Below are 21,032 nucleotides of genomic sequence, written 5' to 3'. Positions count from 1 at the left end.
CTGTTAAGTTTAAAATAAAAGAAGCATGGTTGATACTGCCATATAATCAGTAGAAAATACGTTATCGTAGGAAATAGTTGCTCTTGAAAGATGCACACTTCTGAAAAAAGTGAGAGATGGGCTATTTAATTTTGGGGCTAATTATTTTTGCTTCCAGGTATTTGAATGTGTTTTAAGTAGGAAGATATGTTAGCAAATCTGAAAATTGGTTATATTTGTGTTATCATGTGTTCAAATTGTTTTAAATGCTCTAAATTTATGTATTTTAGTTTAGATTCCTGATTTGATATTTAATAATGAGATGACTTACAGAACAAAACAGAACAGTTAGGTACACAGTTCGGTGTTAAATATTCAGAATCACTGTTTATGAGCATCTTGTCTTCTAATTAGCCCAGCTTTTCAAATGCTTTTTTGTCACAACTTTTTGCTGGATGTTGACAATACATGTAATATTTTTCTTTACTTTTATTCTTACATTTTCTGCTTCACTGTTGAAAGATGCCTTGCCTTGCTCCTGTCCTTGGATCTCCCTTCTGTCAGTAAAACAGATGTTCTAGAAGCTGAGGAGAAGTAGCAAAGCTACACTCAATTATTTAGCAAGCTGAGCACCACAGCTGCCTAAGAAAACAGTTTTATCTTTGGAGAATAGATTTGCATTAAAAGTAAAATATAAAAACTTATCTGTTTCACACCAGTTTGTTTCAGAATGAAGGAAAATACTGCAAAGTTTTGAGAAAATCACAAGACCCCTTTGCCAAATATCATGCCTAAGTTCGTAGAGCGATGTTCTTAGTTTCCTTTTAATCTTCTAGTGCATTAAAAGTCAAGAGTAAATAAGTCTTGATAAAAGTAAAATACTTAAATTCACTATTCTTCTGGGTCTTTTACCCATAACAGGTTATGCTTTAAGTGTCTGTTCTGATGTGGTAAATGTTATACAAAGAAATGACAGAAATGTTAAACATACAAAGCATTTGTGTCTTATGTGAGGGTAAAGATATTCATCCCATACGGAGGCATATAGGTAGTGTAGCCTGGTTATTCCTCTTGATTTTATAGTAAGATTAAACTAAGAGGTTAAAGGATAAATTTGTTTAAACAAAATTTGAAATGGTTGCTGAAACATGCAGTTGCTTCTTCTTGGCCTTGCTTGTGTGATTCAGGTACATTACATCTGTTCTCCATCTTTTTTGTCATTCCCTGGTCAGCCCTGTTTATTGTGCAGTATTGCAGTGACTGTGAGGTTTCACCAGCAATAGCTGTTTCAGGCTGTTGCAGTCAGTCAGCCATGTGTCAAAGAATACTGAAATAATCATTAGTGTTTACTTCTGAATTCCCACTTGGTCACATAGCTTCTTGTTATGAGGTGGATTATGCTTTCTCCTTGAAAAGCAAGAAAACAGAGTACTGATGCTGTCACCCTGGCAGAAAGTGGTTAAACTTGCTTTTCTGTGGAATGTAAAATCTATGGCTAGTCTGTGCTAAACTTAAGACACCAAAGATGTGGTTGATTTTTGGGTTGGCTTGTTTCTTGTCTGCTTTTTGTGGTGGGAAGGAATTGTGATTTTTTTGTGGTCTGATGGCCTGAGGGTAATGGTGTTTGCTTCCCACTTCATTGTCTATTTGGCCTCAGCAAGGTGTAAAACTGGTTTATTTTTGCCTGCTGAGAAGACAACAGGGAACTGGATGGTTTGTATGAACTTAGCTGAAGAAGAAAAGTCTCAATTTTTGCTGTTGCTGAAAACATTGCTGGATAATTGTACTGTCAGTTCTTCATGTCAGCAAGGAGGGGAGTGAGCTGTTATCTCTTTCTGTTGGGAAAGGAACATAACTGGATATCCTCTAGGTCTGAATTGAGAAACTTGCACTTTCATTTTTGTAGGTTTGTTTTCTGAAACTTTATCTAATGGATGTCCTGATTCAAAGACTCAGGGCAATAAACAAAATGGAACCATTTATTTCTGAAGTCAGATCTCCAAAGTACACTTCCAGTAATTGTCCAAAATAGTGGTCAGTGAAAGTAATAAGTTTGAGCATGGTAGGTCTTTCTATTGGTTGCTTTGTTCCGTTTTTAATGATCTTGAGCAGTGTTGGGTACCTGCATTTGACAAAGACCTTGTTCTGGATTCTTTTGTGTAATAACTGTTTAGGATGTGAACTTCCCTGTAGTTTTAGCACACTCGGTTTTGTAAAAAGCTAAATCTGTTTAAATTAGTGAATTTTACTGAGTTGAAATTTTTGAGTTTAAATACTTTTTGAGAAGAAAAAAATTCTTGTAAGGTTGTTGATGGCCTTATGGCACGTGATAAAGACAGGAGCATTATTTTGGGCCATGGGAAATTAAACAGTCTCTTTTCACCTAGTAAAAATAAATTCCTTAATAACAAATAACAGTGTTATTCCTATGACTTTTTCAGTGATAGTCAAGACACTAAGAGTGTGCCAAATAAAGGGGAAAGAACTACAAAAGGCTTAAGACCCAGTGTCTCAGGTGTGTCTCACCAGGGCTGAGCAGAGGGTAAGGATGACCTCTCCTCCACCTCCTGGCGATACTCTGTTGAATGCAGCCCACGGTGCGGGCATTACAGTGTTATGTTCTTGGGACAGGCACTCTCTGGTGTAGTATCACCTGTATGTTCCTCTCTTCATTCTGTAGGCATTTAGGAGGTGTCTTGCTGATTAAGTTGCACTGGCTTTTTGACAGTTAGACCAAATTGTATGTAATACCTTAGAAATAGAATTGAGATAGGGATTTAAGATATTAAACAACTGATTATCCATAAGCAAGGTCATAGAAAAATACAAAGGGTTAAACTGTCAAAATTGACACACACAGAGAAACACATATAGACAGATGTATGACATAGCAATTATTTGCAGAAAATACATTTCATATGCATAACACTGTTTATGGAAACAGTGATAAGACAATCAGGGCTGGGTTCTCATTTAAGGAGAAAGATCAGCTCTGGTGTCCAAATGAGAGAGCAATTAGCTTTTTGTAATTCTCTACACAAAGATCTAGAATGATGTGTTTTTTTTGTGGATTTTTTAGTGTTTGTTTGTTTGTTGTTTGTTTTGGGGTTGGGTTTGTTGTGTTTTTTTTTTTTTTTAATGTGTCTTTATTGTCTGTTAAGGTTGACATTAAAGCAGCTGAAGGAGGCTCACTTTCTCCATTTTCCTTCCCTGAGGGCTGGATTATTCTTTTCCACCCCCCTCTATTTCTTCAAAAAGCACCAAAACATTTTCCTCCTAAAGCAGTTCTAACAGGGGACTAAAAAGAAAAATATTAAAGAATACAAATTCAAACAAGAATGAATAACAGCTTTTCTTTAATAATGCTTGCTAGTAATGTAATCATCCACCCATTCTTAGCCCTCCCAAATCTTTAACATGGTCTTAGCTTGATCAAATTCTATTCTTCAGTAATAAAGTACGTCACCCAAATTTTGTCATTAGTGTAATATTGGGCAACTTCTACACATCCCCAGTCCTAACTGTTCAAGCTCAGACTTTTCTAAAAGGTGGTGTGGTGCATTTATTTTATTTAGTTAGGGAGTTTAAGTTTTTATTTCTAAGAATTATCTTTTACCACCTTAAGGATGGAATTTCTGTAAGAAGTTGAATGATCGTACTCTTCATGTCTTTCAGTTCCTGTGAAAGTGGTGGTTTACCAAACAAAAGTTTTCTTTCATCTCTTACTTTCAGTGAAGTGTAGGGAAAACATTTATAGACCTCATCTACAAAAGTATGCAGAGAAGCAAAATAAAAATTAAAAATACGTACCTGAACCTTTTGAAAGCATTCATAAGGTTCTCACTGTGTATTAATTAAGCATTTCTGTATCTGATGGTTGCAGTGGAAGGGAAAAGACCATCTTCTGACTAACGCTGTTTATTGTGTATCTGTGAAACTGATGAAGATGGCAAGCTTGCCACAGACTTCAGTGCTCTAAGGTTTGGCTTGCCTACAGTATCAGATCTTTTTGAATGAGTTGCTCCAGTTGAGCTGAGTGATTAACATAGGGTCTTTGCTCATCTGACTGCCCTCCCAAGCACTGCTTCCTCTCACCAAGTATCAGAAGAAAAAGTTAAGCAAAGGTTTCCTTGTGGACTCTGCATCTCTCCTAAGGCTGGGTGGATCTCAGTTGTACTAAGCAGGGCACGTCACCTCAGGTACCCAGCTGGGACAGCTACTGCCCAGCAGTGACCTCTTGACAATAAGAGACATCACTGGTGGACTCCCGTTGCTGTTGTTCCAGGGAAGACACAGTGGGGATTGGAAGGAGACTTGTGATGTATTGCAGAACTGCTGCTAGTTTGTGCCTCTGATGTTATTTCAGAAAAAAATACCTCTTCTGCTTTCCGTCATGTGCATGTGTGCATGACAAGCCTGCTCTGTACAGCTAGATGGTGGAGCAGCTGTCTTTACAAAGAATGGCGAGACAGAGGGTATTTGCATGTAGAGCTATAGGACTTGTAATGTGGGTATTTTGTTAAGGAGTTACTAAAGAAATCTTGCATATAGCAATGTCAACAGTATAAAACAGGCTTCTTCCATCCCCAGCTCCCTCCAGATTTCTGGTACCTGTTAAAGCTGTGCTGATGTGAAATGTTGTGCTGCCATGTGGTAAACCGGATAGGAATTTTTGCAGGATTAATAATAACCAAGAAATCCTGTGCTGAAATGATGAAGATAGCTGGCAAAGATGCTGTAATGTTTTGAGATGAGGGGGAATGGGATAATTGCTGTGGCAAAATGGATAAAATATTGCTATTGGTTGTTGTATATCTTCATTGATAGTTATTTCACTCTACCAAATTTTTCTCTTTTACAAAAAATCTACTGTACTTGACGGACAATACAGAAAGCAAACCAAAACACTAATGGATATAGCACATTTTTTTTTTAATTTCAGATTTTAAAAAGTTAACTTAGTCAAGAAATGTCAGATATAAACATCTCTGGGGTTTTATTATTATTTTTTTTTACAATTACAGGGGAAAAACAAAGCAAACTAGTCAAACCGTACCTACAGCTTGTTCTAATGTGGGACAGAATAGACACAGCACAGCAGAAAAATACACTTAAGTATCTAATTTACAATACTTCCAGTCAATCTGTGGTATTCCATGTTGCAGGACATTCAATTCAATTGTCTGTGTAGCTGTTAAATGGATTAGACAATTGTATTCTGCTATTAACTACTCCTGAAATTACATCAAATCTTATGCTTCAGCATGTAAGCTACTTAACTCTGATAGTGGGAGGGACATGCCTTAAATTCCTTTGGAGTTGTTTGGTTTTCTTTTTATTGTTGTTGAATAGTACCATCTACCTCTCTACAGATTTGGAGAATGGGAGCTGCAAGACAAAAGATAACTGCCTAACTATATCTAGAAAGAAAGCTATCAACGTAACTAATTCAGGGGAGTAATCTCATGACAAAGACTTCATGAAAATATTCCTATACATATTTAAAACAAGGAGATAGAAATCCTTTCAGAATTGGATGCACATGAATTTTAGAATTTTTCAACAATTGTGAGCATCCACGCTTTTAAAATAATCCATTAAAATAACAGCACATTATATATCTCAGTATAATATAAAATGTAATACAAAATCATATACTCTGATAACAGATGTATCTTCTAATGCATGAAGATTGATTGCTGTGATCAGTCACGTCCTCATATACATTCATTTTTATTCAAGAAAAACTGATGAACTCAAATACTCAAGTTTTTTTCTAAAGAGCTGTCTTTATTCCTGATATATCACAATCTCTATTCAAAATAATAAATTTGTTCTCATTAAGAAATGAATTTAGAAAAGATAGAAAAACTTCATCTTATCTTGAACAAACACTGTGACAGCCAATCAACAAAAATAAAATCAAAGCTTAAAAATAAAACCAAAAAATCCTTTTTTTGCAATTAACTTACAGCTTCAGGTTCCATTTCTGCTTTTACTGAGTGAAGCTGACTATCAATGTGGATCTCACATATTTATCCAGAGGAAAACCTGGAAGTTAGGTATGGCTAGGTGGGTGTTAGCCTGTATTAGAACAATTTGCTTAAAATCACACTGAGACAGAACTACTCTGACAACCACCTCACCTTTTTTTGCCCCAGTCCATGCAAGTAGCAGAACTGAAGCATACCACAAAACCTTCAGAAGTACTCTACTGGTTGTTCATGTAAGGTCTTCTTACTCTCTTTTATAGGGTCCTCCAATCCTAGCAGCACCTAAGTGTAAGAAATGTTCAGAGTGTACTTCCAGTCCCACAGCTTTCACTTGCTGTTGTGGTGAACTTCCTTCCTCCCTCCCTCCCTCCCTCCCTCCCTCCTTCCCTCCCTCCTTCCCTCCCTCCTTCCCTCCCTCCTTCCCTCCCTCCCTCCCTCCCTCCCTCCCTCCCTCCCTCCCTCCCTCCTTCCCTCCTTCCCTCCCTCCCTCCCTTCCTCCCTCCCTCCCTCCCTCCCTCCCTCCCTCCCTCCCTCCCTCCCTTCCTCCCTTCCTCCCTCCCTCCCTCCCTCCTTCCCTCCCTCCTTCCCTCCCTCCTTCCCTCCCTCCTTCCCTCCCTCCTTCCCTCCCTCCTTCCCTCCCTCCTTCCCTCCCTCCTTCCCTCCCTCCTTCCCTCCCTCCTTCCCTCCCTCCTTCCCTCCCTCCTTCCCTCCCTCCTTCCCTCCCTCCTTCCCTCCCTCCTTCCCTCCCTCCTTCCCTCCCTCCTTCCCTCCCTCCTTCCCTCCCTCCTTCTCTCCGTCCCTCCCTCCAACCAAATGTGGAAAAAGAAAAACATAATTTATATCTTATTTTTCTCAGCAGGAACTTATATAAATTAATATTTTTCCAGCTACTTTCAAATGCTATTGTTTATTTTTGTAGCAATTAATTTTGCATGGAAACAATGCATTCTAAAAAAAAAATTGTACAAGTAAAGAAAAAAACTAACATTACTGGAGAAAAAAAATTATTTAAAGCATGAGCAAGCATGCCATGAGCAATGCAAGTAGCACATCTGGGATTCCTGGAGCTCTGTTCAGCACAAACCCCACCTATGAGCTAAAATTACCTGCAATTTCTTTCCTGCAAGGCCCTTTCTCTCCTCTTAAAGAACCTTCATATTTAGCCCTTGTCCCTTAATTGTGGGCAGGCAAGGGAAGCATATCCTGACATTTCTGGCAAGTGGAGTATGATTTGACTGACTAGCTACTGGTGTCATAAAGTATAAATTTATTGCTCTCATCCAGCAGTCTGTTTCTGTTGGGAAGGCTTGGCATTGATCTGGGGTCTCTTCTAGTAGTAGAACATCAATTTTTACATAATATATAAGAATCAAATTATCTTTTTGACCTCTTTTTCCTGATCTGCTTGAAATGGGCCACTGCACCCTAAAATTACTGGTGCCAAAGTGATGACTGATAGGTGGCTGAAAAGAAGTAAAAAATTACATGTCTCATTGCTTTAGGACACTCAGAAAGGTGTGACTGTGATTATTTAGAATGGGTTCGTATAGGAAACATAAATTTGTTAGCAAGTGGGATTCTCTAAATATCTTTTCAGTGGTAAGTTTCTGCATTGGGAAGCTGCACGCATGTTGCATTACTCAAGTGAATATCTCTGGAACAAATATATTGTGGGGAAAAAAAATTTTTTTGTTTTCTACCAGTGCAGGAAGAATAAACTAGTAAGATGGAGGATGTCCTTTTAAACAGTTTTGTTAAAAAAGGCATGTAGGCACACAGGCACTTTCATTCCAGAATAAGAATACCAATCAACTGGAAAAATAAGATTATTAGAAAAAAATGTACATATTTTGCATTTGTTTAACCAATGGCTTGTAAACTAATTTCAATTAAGGAGCACAACATACTGAGACTAAAAAGGCCAGTTTCTTCTGGGCCTAATTATAAAACACAGTCATGTCTTAGCAAGTGTTTTTGTAACCTGTCCTTGATTCATCAACAAAGGGTCTTAAAAATGCTTTAGCATTAGCAGAGACGGGAGTAGGAATGGAAGATTAGTTACTTGAAATGAATTGCAATATTGGTTCATATAAACTTCATAAAGGTTTGAAAATTTGAGATGACTACTAATTTCTTTTGAATTAATTAACATCTAGATTTCACCAAGGATTAAGAGTGTTGTGTGGAATTGTTAAAATTATGTCAATCGTATTCTGAGTAATAACTGGAAGGTAATGGCAACATTATGATGGGGCTATGGATGCAAAAGATCATTAAGTCTCTAATATAACAAATGTATAAAGCTGTGTAAAGTACAGAACTTTGTTTACTGAGGTTTTAAATCAAATTCAACTACTTCAGTCCCTGACTCCAGCTCTTGCATGGTTCTTTAAATATATAAATTTTGTTACAGAGAATGTAACTTGTGCTATTTCGAAATATACTTCTCTCTAACAAGCTAAACAGTGATAATATTTTGGTGTTTGTGCGATATTTTTAAACTACATTCCATGAAAAACATGCTTAGTGCTCAGCAGATATTGAAAGAGACAATTCAGCTTCTAAGTAATTAATAAAATAAGCTACACACGTTCCAGAAAAAAAAAAACACAGTGAAATGATCTGTTATTGATTACAGTGGGGTTGTTTGAACCCAGAGGTTTTATTTGATTTTTCTCTTTCTCTTTTTTTTTTTTTTAAAAAAAAAAAAAGAGAAAGGTATTACAGTGCCATTTCATTTAGGCTTATTGGAGCTATTAGCTGTATTTATTTCTTGGCTTTTTTAAAAACAGTTGTTTCCTTAGAGAGCATAGCATCCTTCTCCTAAGCAGAAAAATCAGGGAGTGGGAGTGAAATCCTAATGATGGTGCAAATCTCTCATAATAAAAAAACAAGGTGCCTTTCATCCTTCCCTATGGTGCCTTCTAAAATCAGCTGCAAGAAAAGGTTTGAAATTGACAAGGCTATTTTGTTCTTGATTACAGGATGAAACCATGTACATAAGCTGTTCTGTGTTTCATCTTGTAAATTTGTTGACTTCCACATGTAACCTGTTTCCAAAAATATAAATCCAGTGATTATTCCATTGTTACATGGCTACTGTTTGACCCATTTATGTTCAATAAGTATAATTGTGGAACCACTAGGGAAAGCCATAGTGTGGGAAGACTACTGAAATTGGTGGCAGCACCTTTTGTGACATGCTGCCCAAAGCAGAAAGCCATGCTGTGGGCAGAATCCTAGTTAAATTGGATTAATTCTGCCTGGATTCTGTTAATGCTATGTTTCAATCATTAGAGGAATTTTTTCCCCCTTACCTGCCTCAGAAGTTTACATGTTGTCTTTAAGCTCTTTAAGCTCTATGACCTTTCTTCTCTTCAAAGGCTGCTAGCTTGCTGAATGGGAAAAGATAATGTACTCTCTGATCTGCCTATCTTTATGCCAGTCAATTAAAGTTTGGTTTGCAATTCATCATTTATTCAACAGAACAAACACTTATGATACTGCCTTGTGTATGTCCAGCCTAGTTAGTAATACTTCATTGTGAAAGTCCTAATTGTGAAACAGCTTAAAATGTTTTAAAAAAGGCTGTAGCAACAAATGCATGTAACAAAAAATAAATTACCAAACCAGATCAGTTCAGCCAGCAATCTAGTTTTAGATTTCTCTTCGATGCTGAGCTTATTTGTAGCAGTAGTTGCTACTGGCAAATCCTCTTAGGTGAAGATTGCTGCAGGACTGTCTGATCCTGAGGTGACTGCAGTTACACGTTCTGTATTCTCCTCTTGCCCAGACAATAGCAAAGTTGTCTACTGAGCCACAGAGGTGTTAGCTGAGAGGTCAGTTCAGCCAGTTCTACATAGAGCACAGTCCATCTCAAAAGCATCTGCAATCAGATTAGCCTTCTCTTCCATTCCGTGTAGGAGTGCACACAGGATATCCATTGCATATAATGCAAAATTAAAATATTGTTTTCTGACTTGTAGTTGTGTTAGGTTTTGGTCTCAAAATACAAAAGAAGGTGACTGTGCTGTAGAATAAGGGGTGAAGATGATAGTCCAATAGCAGCTGTTATGCAGCAAAGTAGCATGACAAGATTGAAGTTCATCTGCTGTATTATAGAATGTATTATACACATCTGCCACAGTATAAAATGTAAAAATTATAGTGATATAGAATTGTGTGCACTCTTAAGTGTGTATGCATACACATCTATATGCATACACACATATGAATTCTCCTTGCAAAGTGGAAAAGATGAAAACAGGAATGGGCTCAGTTAACTTAAAACACTTTTGAAAGGTGTCCATGTACTTTGGGTATGAGAACTGCTTAAGAATCAGCCTGAAGAAGAGGGACTTAGAAACCTGAAGGTTAAACACATAGACAAGTTTAAATACCCTTAGGTACTTGTAATGTGCTAATTTATAATAATACTGCTTTAACTAGCAAATATTCAATAGCTGGTGAGAGAGATCATTTCATTGTGAGGTGAACTTAATAAAAATGTTCTTTGAGAAGCTAATTGTCTACTGGTAAATTGCTGTTTAAATAAGACTTGCTGTTGCAGAAGAATTAATAACAACATCCTATACCAGTCCCAATGTTTTTAAGATTCTCAGTGTACTGTATGTGATAATGTATTGTGCAGGTAGAATTCTTTTCCATACTGGATGGTGATGTATGTAACTATCGTCCTTCGAGACTAGTTCGCATGCGGTTGCTCGCATAGCACTGTTTGGCAGCCTGCTTCAGATAAGAATGAGTGATGATGCCCTAGATTTTAATGGAAATTTTAGGGCGCATGCAGCGGTAGGGTGCAGTCTTCAGCTGAGAAAAATGAGCTGACTTGCAAGCATGAGGGGTCATCAAGAAAGATAAAGAAATAGGACATATACTCCAGGCTAGGCAAGGCTTTCTAAAGGATATTATGGAAATGAGGAAGAACTAATTTAATTTTTTTAATGTCATTCCATTTAACTTTAAAATAAAAGGTCAGTGTACTGTGGGTTTTTTTTTTTTTTGTAATGATTAAAGATTGAGAATGTTCTTTTTGTTGGAAGCATTGAATGTTTATATGGCAAAGACTGAATGTGACAAGAATTGAGTTTCGAAGTATGAGAATCATGTAGCAGCTCCTCCCAAAACCACATTAGAGATAAAGAGAAATTTGGTAATCACTTTAACTTTCATCCTGGCAATCAAATTTCCTTAAGAAGCCTCTCTTTAAAGTTAGCTTGATCCCCAAACAGTAATATGTCTTGGTTTTATGTAAAGTCTATAAAAGCTACATTAATCATGTCGCCAGTGTGGAAACAGATTCCTTTACAATAAAACCTCAGTGCTTCTATTCTTAGTGAAACGTGATTTACCCATTAGATGTGAGACTTTACAATGCATCAGGTTTGCAATATTGTCAGGGCATGATGATGAATTAGTTGAATTTTTTTATGCTAAAGCCTCATGCAAATGTTTTATTTTTAATGAGAAAAGATGATGCTGTACCTCTCTGGCATATGCACATAAAAATAAAGCTGGGCTTGAAACTTTCCAGATGGGCTCATCTTAAAAGGGAGGGACAGAAATGATATGGGAAGACATTTTAACTTTTCTTACTTTCTTTTCTCTCTAAAGACAACAAATTCTTAATGAGTCTCAGTTGGGGGGGGGGGGGGGGAGGAGGAGAGGGAAGCAGGATATGAATGGTGAGTTACCTTTCTAAAAGCATACAGTCTGTCCCTGTTATGTGTCTCATAGAACTACCTACACAATAGGGCTAGTTTTGAGCAGCTCTGAGTAGTCTACAGTTTGTGCCTGAACGAGTCAGTTTACTGTTAGGCTGTGTCTGCACCATACCATGCCATGTTACAACTGCCTAGTAGATTCATCTGGAGAAGATCTAACCACATCTTTGATACAGATTGCAGTTACTTAGTGTAAGCAAGTCCTCCTGACCAGGTCTACTGAATTATCTTTCAGTAACAGTTATCTTTCCCCCCATGCCTTAAATCAGCCTATCTCTTGAAGCAGCCATACTCCAAACCCTAACAATAGTAGCTTCTGCACCAGCTCCCTGCCCCTGCTGTTCTTTATTACATTCTAAATTCGGCTATGACTGTTACACAGGTTTTACAATAATCCTCTTTAGTTCCTGGGAATTCCAAGCCATACCTACCACATTATTTCATTTGTGCCTTTATGTTGAGCATAATAGATCAGCAATGGTGCAAGGTGGTGTGTAATACTGATATTCAGTCCATTACAGTCCTCATGACTAGTCCAGTTCGTCAAGGAATTCTATTTTCACATACATCTTACTTCAGCCAAAATTAGAAAATGGAAAGACAAGCAAAATAACTCTAAGAAATTGATCAGATGTTTTTCAAACATTCATAAAGTTCTGAAATTTTACAGAATGTGATGGTAGCTAATGCAATTTAAAAAAAATATTTTAATATTTAAACTGTAACCTACTTTTCAGAAAATGGTTTTATGCTGGCTATCTAGTGAGCAGTACAAAAATTAATGGAAATGGCTAAGAGAGATTATAAAGACAAAACTTAATAGGTGCATTTAACAGAAGAAGGTAAAAAGTGTCCCTGAGATCTTTTTCTTTTTTTTTTTTTTTAAGAGTACCTTGGCCTTTTTTCTTAAGAAATGTGGCTAAAAATATATATCAAAACAGTTGAATAATAGGACAACAGACAGAATTTAAACATTTTAACATCAAGATATAGAGGTTAAATCAAAATAAATGTAACCAGAAGATTCCAGCAATGCTGAAGGTCAGGCTGCTTTTTGTTTTTAATTACCTTGCTTCAACAAGGCAAGCCTGAGATGTCTAGATTTCAGAGGAACAGACAACTGAGAACTTCAGGAAAGAGGTATTAACAATAGTATCATGGTACCGTACTTCAGTATCCAAACACTGAAACACCATTTTGGTGTAAATGTTTTGTTACATCAATATAAAATAGAAGTGTGACATTTTCAATGCTTGTGTACTGCATGCACAAGTAGAACGTTCACTAAACTCCTATAAATATATTTCTGTGTCATTTTTATAGCAGTACGGGACTTCGAAATTATAGTTAGTGTTGGAAATGAGATTTTGAAAATAGGTCAGAGAAAATAAAAACAAAGGAAAAAGTCTTAAATTTGCTATTCCATTTTCTTAAATGTGCATAAAAAGAATTTACAAACCTCTTTCTAGATCTTCAGTAAAGAAATAAGCATAGCATTGACATGAACCAGGCCTGTTGTGTTTGGCTTTTTTGTCTTGTTTCAAAGGGAGTTCATGTGTTTCTAAATTATCAATGGCAAATTTATGTAAAATGTAGATTAAATTTCAGAACTGCATACTATTCTGTACAGCACATTAACACATTAACACAAACTAGTAATGAAGATGAGAAAATAGCACAAATACACTTACTCTATCCACTTTCTGCAGAGCAGAAAACAGGACTGTGTATGTGTTAACAGTGAGTCATGAGTGTGAAAGACATTTACATTTCATCTGCTTTCTAATTTTTTGTTCCTTGCTATATGTAGAATTTTCTTTGAGATCAGTGGAAAGAGTGTTTTGCCTTTAAAGCCTTATTTGTTTACATGCTACCTTTAGCTTAGCTAATGTTCTGTCAAAAAGAGGTATCTTAAATCTTGGCAACAATAGGGATGAAAAAAGTCTGTGAAAAGGGGAAGACCATACTACAGCTCTTTAATGTCTTGTAAACAGATTGTTCTTACTTTCCTTGTCAAAATCCTTCCATGTTGCCTAACAGATAAAAAAAAGCTATAACAATGGATGGCAGGTGTGAAAGAGAGGCTAATATGTAAATACAGGAGAGAGATGGGTAAAATTTTATGATTAAATGTATTTTTTTTTCAATTTTCAGTTAAAGATAACATGTCATCTTCTACCACCAAGTAACCTCTCACTGATTCAGAATTATTAAAATAATTCAAAACCCAACACTTATTTAAATAGGGAAAAATAGCTCATCTGGTTTTTTAGACTTAAAACTGAATTACACTACATTTACAGTGATCCAGCTAGTAGCTTGAGCAGATTTTTATTCCCCCCTCCCAGACCTTTAAATGGAGAACTTAAAACAGAATGTGTAATTCTGTAAGTAAAAGTTCCCTTTTTCTTTTACAAATTTAGAAGTGATTTAAAATAATCAATTTCATATAAGAAAATGGCAACAGCACTGTTCTTGGTCTAGGATAGCTTTCTGAAACACTGTTTTTTATTTAAGTACCTTTTTTTTTATCATGCTCATCTCCTAGGATTCAAAATACTTCAACTGGAAGAGTTCCTTTTAGTCTGACTTAAATTTCTAATGGAGATCATAGAATCGTAGAATCGAGTGGGTTGGAAAAGACCTTTAAGATCAAGTCCAACCATTACCCCAGGACTGCTAAGACCACCCCTAAACCTTGTCTCTAAGGGACTCATCTACACAGTTTTTTAAAAGTTCCAGGTATGGTGATTCCACCACTTGCCTGGGCAGCTTTTTTCAATGTCTGATCACCCTCTCTGTGAAGAAATTTTTCCTAATATCTAATCTAAACCTCCCCTGGTGCAGCTTGAGGCCATTACCTCTTGTCTTATTCCTTGTTACTTGTGAGACCTACCCTTACCTCCCTAAAACCTCCTTTCAGGTAGTTGCAGAGAGTGATAAGGCCCCCCTGAGCCTTCTCTTCTCCAGGCGAAACAACCCCAGTTCCCTCAGCCATTCCTCCTAAGACTTGTTCTCCAGACCCTTCACAAGCTTTGTTGACCTTTTCTGGATCTCAATGTCCCTCTTGTAGTGAGGGGCCCGCTACTGAACATAGTATTCTTGGTGTGGCCTGCCCAGTGCCAAGTACAGTGGGATGATCATTTCCCTGGCCCTGCTGGCTGTGCTATTTCTGGTACAGGCCTGGATGCCGTTGTCCTACTTGGCCACCTGGGAGATCATGTACACTGAGAAAAACAGTATTTTAAGCACGATCTCTGTCTAAAGGAATTGTGTTGTCTAGTGTCTCTAGAGAATCTTGGAGAGTGTACATTATTTACAAAAGCTGTGTTCTCATTTAAAATCCTATTGTGTTATACATGTTATCACTGACAGCCCTTCTGGGAAGTATCCTCCTGCCATCACTCCTGTGTGGTTATTTACCCAGACAAATAGATCTCTTCTGGATTTGCCACTAGAAGAATGCATTATGTAACTTCAGTCTATGCAGATATTCTATGGACTAATGCATTATTTTTTACTAGTATGGTCTGTGAAAGTTTTAAAGTAAAAATTCGGTTTTTGTCGTCACTTGTACTTCACATAATCTTCCTTATTTCTATACGCTTCAGAAATCAAGGAGTTTAGAATAAGAAAAAGTGGCAGTCACATTCATCTGAAAGCTGTGACAAAATCGTATCTTTCTTACCTTTTATTCTGTCTTATCAAAGTCCAATTTCACATAAAAGAAACTGTCCAGGACCTCAGTGAATTAAGACTCTTCTCACCTTCATTTGCAGGTTACTGTGTTTTTTATCTCACCAGAACTCACTACAGCTTTCTTCCTATCTGAGGATTGGCATTATGTTCATAAGATATTTTCATAAATGGGAGAGTGGAGTTTGACAATCAGTAGTGTCATTAATTGGAAAGTAATGAAGATTTAGAGCATAACTGTCATGCAAAGTGAAACATCTGAGATGATTCAAGACTAGCTTTCATGGAAACAAGTATACCCTTAGTATATTTCTGACTGTTATGGCATGTAAAAGAAAATCCTGGTGTAGGTTTTTGGTAATAAAAATAGATTTAATTTTGCTTTTAATCCTTAAAAGTAAAAAGAAAAAAATCCTTAAAAGCAAAAACAAAGGACAGTCCCTTTCTTTCCTGCGTCACTGTCTGGTCACTGGAATTTTGTATTCTAAGCAATGTGTTAATTTGTACAAACTCATGAAATGTTTTGATGGGATGGTATTTATCCTTCCTATCTGTCTTTATTCAAAAAGATGATATTTTCCTCTCCTGTTGTTTGCTGTTTTCTGAAACAGCAATTAATTAAAAGAAAACACTTTATTTTTATTCAAGGATATGTATATGAGAATGTCAGATTTAATAATTACGGTGGTTTAAGAATTTTCAGTTTGCAGCTTCATAACAATGTTTTATTTTAATACTATACTCCTTCAAGACTCAAAGTAAGAGATTTCTGAAAAAAAAAAAAAAAACAACCACCAAGCAAAACACCAAAAAACCCCACAAAAAACTTCCTTAGTTTTCCTGGGAAGGGGAGAGCAGACAAGACACAGAGAGGTGGTGTGGGAACCATAGCTGAGCTAGTTTTCCCACATGCCTCTCAAAGGTATGAGCTTCATGGATAGATGGTGCATTCATGTGCCAAGCACAGAGTGAGGTTTGGAGTTCTCCTCTAGGCCCTCCCCTCCCTTTCTGTTTTAACTCTCACTGATGAACTTGGAGGTCTTGGAGGGATTTTTCAGCCTGCTTTCCTGTGTAAATGGACATTATGAGGTTTCACTGGTTGTCTTCGGTCTATCTTTCATAGTCTGTAATGATTTTGAATTCATTGTTCATCAAATCAGAAGCAGAGGTACAGATGCCCAGATAACTAAGTTCCTATGAGCCTTAAAACAACAGTAGCTGTGCAGGACATGATTTAATTCTGCCACACAGAACGAAGGAAGAGTATGGGTCAAAAGTTAAATGTCCCCTCGAGTAGCAGCCCACAAGCTAACAAGCAAATGAATCTTGGTTTGCAAACTATTGTGTACTTACCCTGCCTTGTCAGAGAGATGGAAGAGCTGGAGCTGTTGTAGTGGGAGGGATGGGAGATGTAGAGGACAAGGAGAGCAAACAACTGTGTTAGGTCAATTCGTAGAGAATGATTTTGTTGGGGTGGGGGTTGTTGGTTTTGGTGTGGGTTTTTTTATTTATATTTTTTTTTTGTGGTAGTTTAACCTAGATAAGATAGATAGTCTGCAGGATAGGTTAGCAGTTGTATAGATAGTGCATTTCAAATTGTTGTGAAGTGTCCCACTGTGCATAGGACAGTTCCTGATAAGCCAAGGGAGAAGTCTTCCCTGAGGAGCTGAACAGTAGAGGAGGGGTTCTTAGATAAGATCCGTTCTTTACCCTTCAAATCTTGAGAGTAAAGCACTGACATTTCAAATATGGGCTGAAGAAGGAATATCTGGCTGTTGGCATGCATATATTGTTTTTTAAATAACAAAATATTATGAATTGTTGCCAGGTAGACCTCTTATCAAAGTGAATCCCCACATTTGATTTTCTTTTCCATGTCCAGAAAAATTGTTTATCATGGTGCAGTCTCTAAAGCATGCTATACACAATCCTGTAGCCACTAGTGATTCTGCAGAAAAACAGAAATGGAGAAGTGGATTTTATATTTAAACAAATATTTTGTTATTTTATGTTAAGGTTAGAATTTCATACCCAGCCTTCTCCACAAGCTATAAAATGTATATGGTGTATTAGGTGTACAGTGCCATGGTGGATTGAAGGAATTTTTTCTTTTTTTTTTTAATGTTAAAAAAGATGTGAAATTATGCACAATTAGAAAAATACCTTAGTCAGAATTATTCAGGACACTAAAACCACTTAATTTTACTCAAAATATTTGTGGAATATACTATGTATTTTTTTCATTTTTAAGGGACAAAATCAGTTTTGAAGACTTCAAAGATCATCAATTAAAGTTGTTTCTCCTATTTCCTAGTGATTTGTTATTAGCAATATCTAGTTTTATATGACTTTGTAAATGGGATTTTAGTGAATTATTGATCAACTTCAAGAAATTATGTAGCTATTTTGCCCTTCATCTAGAAGTCAATATATAAGTTTTGAACCAGTATAAATTCTTTTGCTATTTACAACTATTTTCTGTGAGACGTGCTTAAATTTTGAGTAGATCTCTAGTATATTATTATTTCTGGTGAATTCTTGTGTGTTTATTTTATTGTTTTAGCATAGATATAAGATAAGTAGACAAAACTATTTGTATATACAAAATCATTTTTAAGGTAATTTCGGGAGAGACTCTTAAGTAGTAAAACTTACTTTTCACTTAGATTTTTTTATTAATTTTTTTAAGAGTTGAGATGAAGTTTTCTACCCATCCCAGTTCTTTGATGGAATGTAATGTACTTTTGTCAATTTATGATTATAAGAATAATATTTTAAACCATTTAAGATCATACTGTCACTAAAAATTAATTATTTATCTGAAAAGGAAATAATTATTTCAAGCAAAATCTAACATGCTGATTAAAACTATTTCCCAGCGGAGAAATTCAGTGTAAAATTTAAGTGTAGAAATTCGCAAATAAACCCAAGGAAACTCCCCACAATTCCCTAAATATTTTTTTTAGCACGGTAGTTTTCCAATGTGCAGTACCCTGCAAATAAATTTAGAAGGTAATGCTGTATATTTTATCTGTTATTATAACTGTTACAAACTGTATTCATGCTTTATTAATTTTGTATTAACATACTCTAGTATTAATATAATGATGGCATATTGCTTTCATTCTTAGATGATGCCAGTGATAGTGATTGGATATCATTACAATGAGCTCTAATGGTGCTGGTTTAATCCTGCTTCATGTTTTCTAAACATGTAAAGTTGTACTCAATGTTTATTCTTAAATACTAAAGTTTTAGAAACTTGGAAGTAAGCAGACATTCAACATTATCTTTAGAAAGCAAAAAGGAGTCTTATTCTTACTCAATTTGGCATGCATTTTCCCCATGTAATGTTACTTGATAGAAGTATAGGGTTTAGTTTTCCCAAAGCTATTTTGTTAGAGTATTACCAAGTGCCCTCAGCATCCATAAACCGGGGAAGCCAAGCACATTAAAGAGCTTACAACTTCACACTTCTGATTCATACTCTCGTATGGGTCAGATCTCTAGAAAACCACCATAGCCTTATTAAATATTTCAGCAGAGAAATAAACATGAACAAGGTTTTTTTTTTTGTTTGTGTTTGTAAGTCTGTGAAATATTGACACATCATCAGAAAAAGAAGTAATGTCTCCTGAATGAAGACATTCAATCTGAGTTTTTTTTGCTTCCTGGCTCCCCATCCTTAGCCTGGCATTTCACTGTTTTCAATGTCTATTTATCTCAGATTTAATACAGCTATTTCAACTTTGCCTCTTGAAGAAGTGAGAAGAGCCAAAGCCAGCTGAGAGTACCTAGTGCCCATAAAAATTATCACAGCTGGTTTCACTTTACTGAAATACATTCTTACTGATAGAGGGCTTAATGTATTGTTTTGTTGCCTTGATGTTTAAAACTCAGCCTGCTTCTCTTTTCTTCACATCCTGATGCATAAATGTCCTGGGTTCGGCAATAGCAGTCATTTTTTCTCCTTTGTGGTAGCTGGTGCAATGCTATGTTTTGACTTTCGGCCTGGGAACAGTAGTGATAGCACCGATGTTTTTAGTTACTGCTCAAATGCTTACTCTGGCCAAGGACTTTCTGAGCCTCATGTGCTGCTAGGGAGGAGGGGAAGCCAGGAGGAAGCAGAGACAGGACACCTGACCCAAACTAGCCAAAAGGGTATTCCATATGATAACACATTATGTCCAGGATGTAACCGAGAGTTACCCGGAAGGGCTAGTTCTCTGGGGGGTTGGAGGAGGTATCGGTCGGGGCTTGGTCTGGCGGAGTGGGGTGAGTTATCGGTCAGCAGGTGGTGAAGTGTCGTATTCTCTTCACTTGTTATTTCCTTTATCATTATTATTATTATTATAGGTGGTAGCAGTAGTGATTTGTGTTATACCTTAGTTATTAAACTGTTCTTAACCCATGGGAGCTACATTCTTTTTATTCTCCTCCCTCTCCGGGAGTTGGGGGAGGAAGGGGGGGAGTGAGTGAATGAGCTGCATGGCTGGGTTTAAACCATGATACTAAAGTATCAGCATGTCAAGATGCATGTTTTTCAGTGAAAGTAAACTTTCTAATAAACATATTGATTTGTATTTTGCAAATGTGGTGCAGTACTTGGAAAAAATATGTTTATTAAATATTCAATGAGCATCAGTTCCTGAAGTCTTGCTATGTTTATAGTATCAACTACTTTGAAGCAAGCTGATGTATTTAGCAATCAGAAATGAAATTATGGGAATATGTAAATCAGATATCCCTTGAGTAGCAGCACTGGCATGCTTAGGAAAGCATCTGAATTAATAAAAGATCAGACCCCAAATACTATAATTATGCTCTGAAGAAGAACAAGATGGATACTTAAGTTAAATCTATTAGATACTGAAGAAAATAAAAAAAAAAAACCCACCCAAACAGTGGTTGCAGGGGTTAAAGCCAAGTCTCCTTAAATTAATACAGTGTGATTGGGCCAGAAAGTGTCTCCTCAGTGCTAAAAGAGCTAAAGGAACAGATCTGAGGAATCTAGAGTTGGTGGAAAGTCAAGGGAAGGACCAGCAAAATCAAAACAGAGGAAGAATGAAGAGAACATGGTTGGTTTGTCATCTGTCATTTTGCCACTGACATTCTCCCACTGGTTAACCTTGTGCAAAGGCTTGGGGCAAAAGCTGCCTTTAATGGTGACAGGAGAAGGAGAAAAAAAACACAAAGCAGGCAACTAAGTCTGACTGCCAAAATCCTCTGGTAAATTATTTGATAAGGATTTTGGGATCTGTCTTAAAGTCAAGACAGTTGACCTTATGCTATATTATACTTCTAACAGAAGGCAGAGTGGTAACTTTGTTTCTGTAATCAGACTATTTCCTCTTCTTGAAAGAATGAGTATTTCTGCTGGCTTGGCTAATTTTGTTCTGTTATTAACTTGATGGAAATTTCAGGCATTATTTTTAGCTTTGTCTACATTATCTCATTGAAATAGTACCTGTGGTTTGTTCATGTTGTCATAATGCAAGGCCATAATGCAATGGTATATACAACAGGTAAAGTAAATGAGGCTGTACATGGTACCTAATACCATTTTACTTGCTTTGCACTTGAAGCTGTGTGCATGTAAACAGTTGCAAGCCTAAACCAA

At 36.6% G+C, this 21,032-nt stretch overlaps 1 protein-coding gene across 4 annotated transcripts in view; it reads left to right on the top strand.

Annotated features, from left to right (window-relative positions):
• DMD (dystrophin) overlaps window positions 1–21,032 on the top strand; it is a 1,017,291-nt gene that overhangs the window by 585,198 nt on the left and 411,061 nt on the right. Inside the window, exon 18 of one of the 4 annotated variants that reach the window (XM_034074488.1) lies at window positions 13,094–13,121. The exons of the other annotated variants lie outside the window; for them this stretch is intronic. Coding sequence (XP_033930379.1) covers window positions 13,094–13,121 — 28 coding nt within the window. The remainder of the gene's footprint in view (window positions 1–13,093; window positions 13,122–21,032) is intronic. 4 annotated transcript variants of the gene reach the window in all.

The sequence above is a fragment of the Melopsittacus undulatus genome, chromosome 2, assembly GCF_012275295.1.
Source record: "Melopsittacus undulatus isolate bMelUnd1 chromosome 2, bMelUnd1.mat.Z, whole genome shotgun sequence".
Taxonomy (NCBI): domain Eukaryota; kingdom Metazoa; phylum Chordata; class Aves; order Psittaciformes; family Psittaculidae; genus Melopsittacus; species Melopsittacus undulatus.
This window is presented reverse-complemented; position numbering and strand designations above follow the sequence as displayed.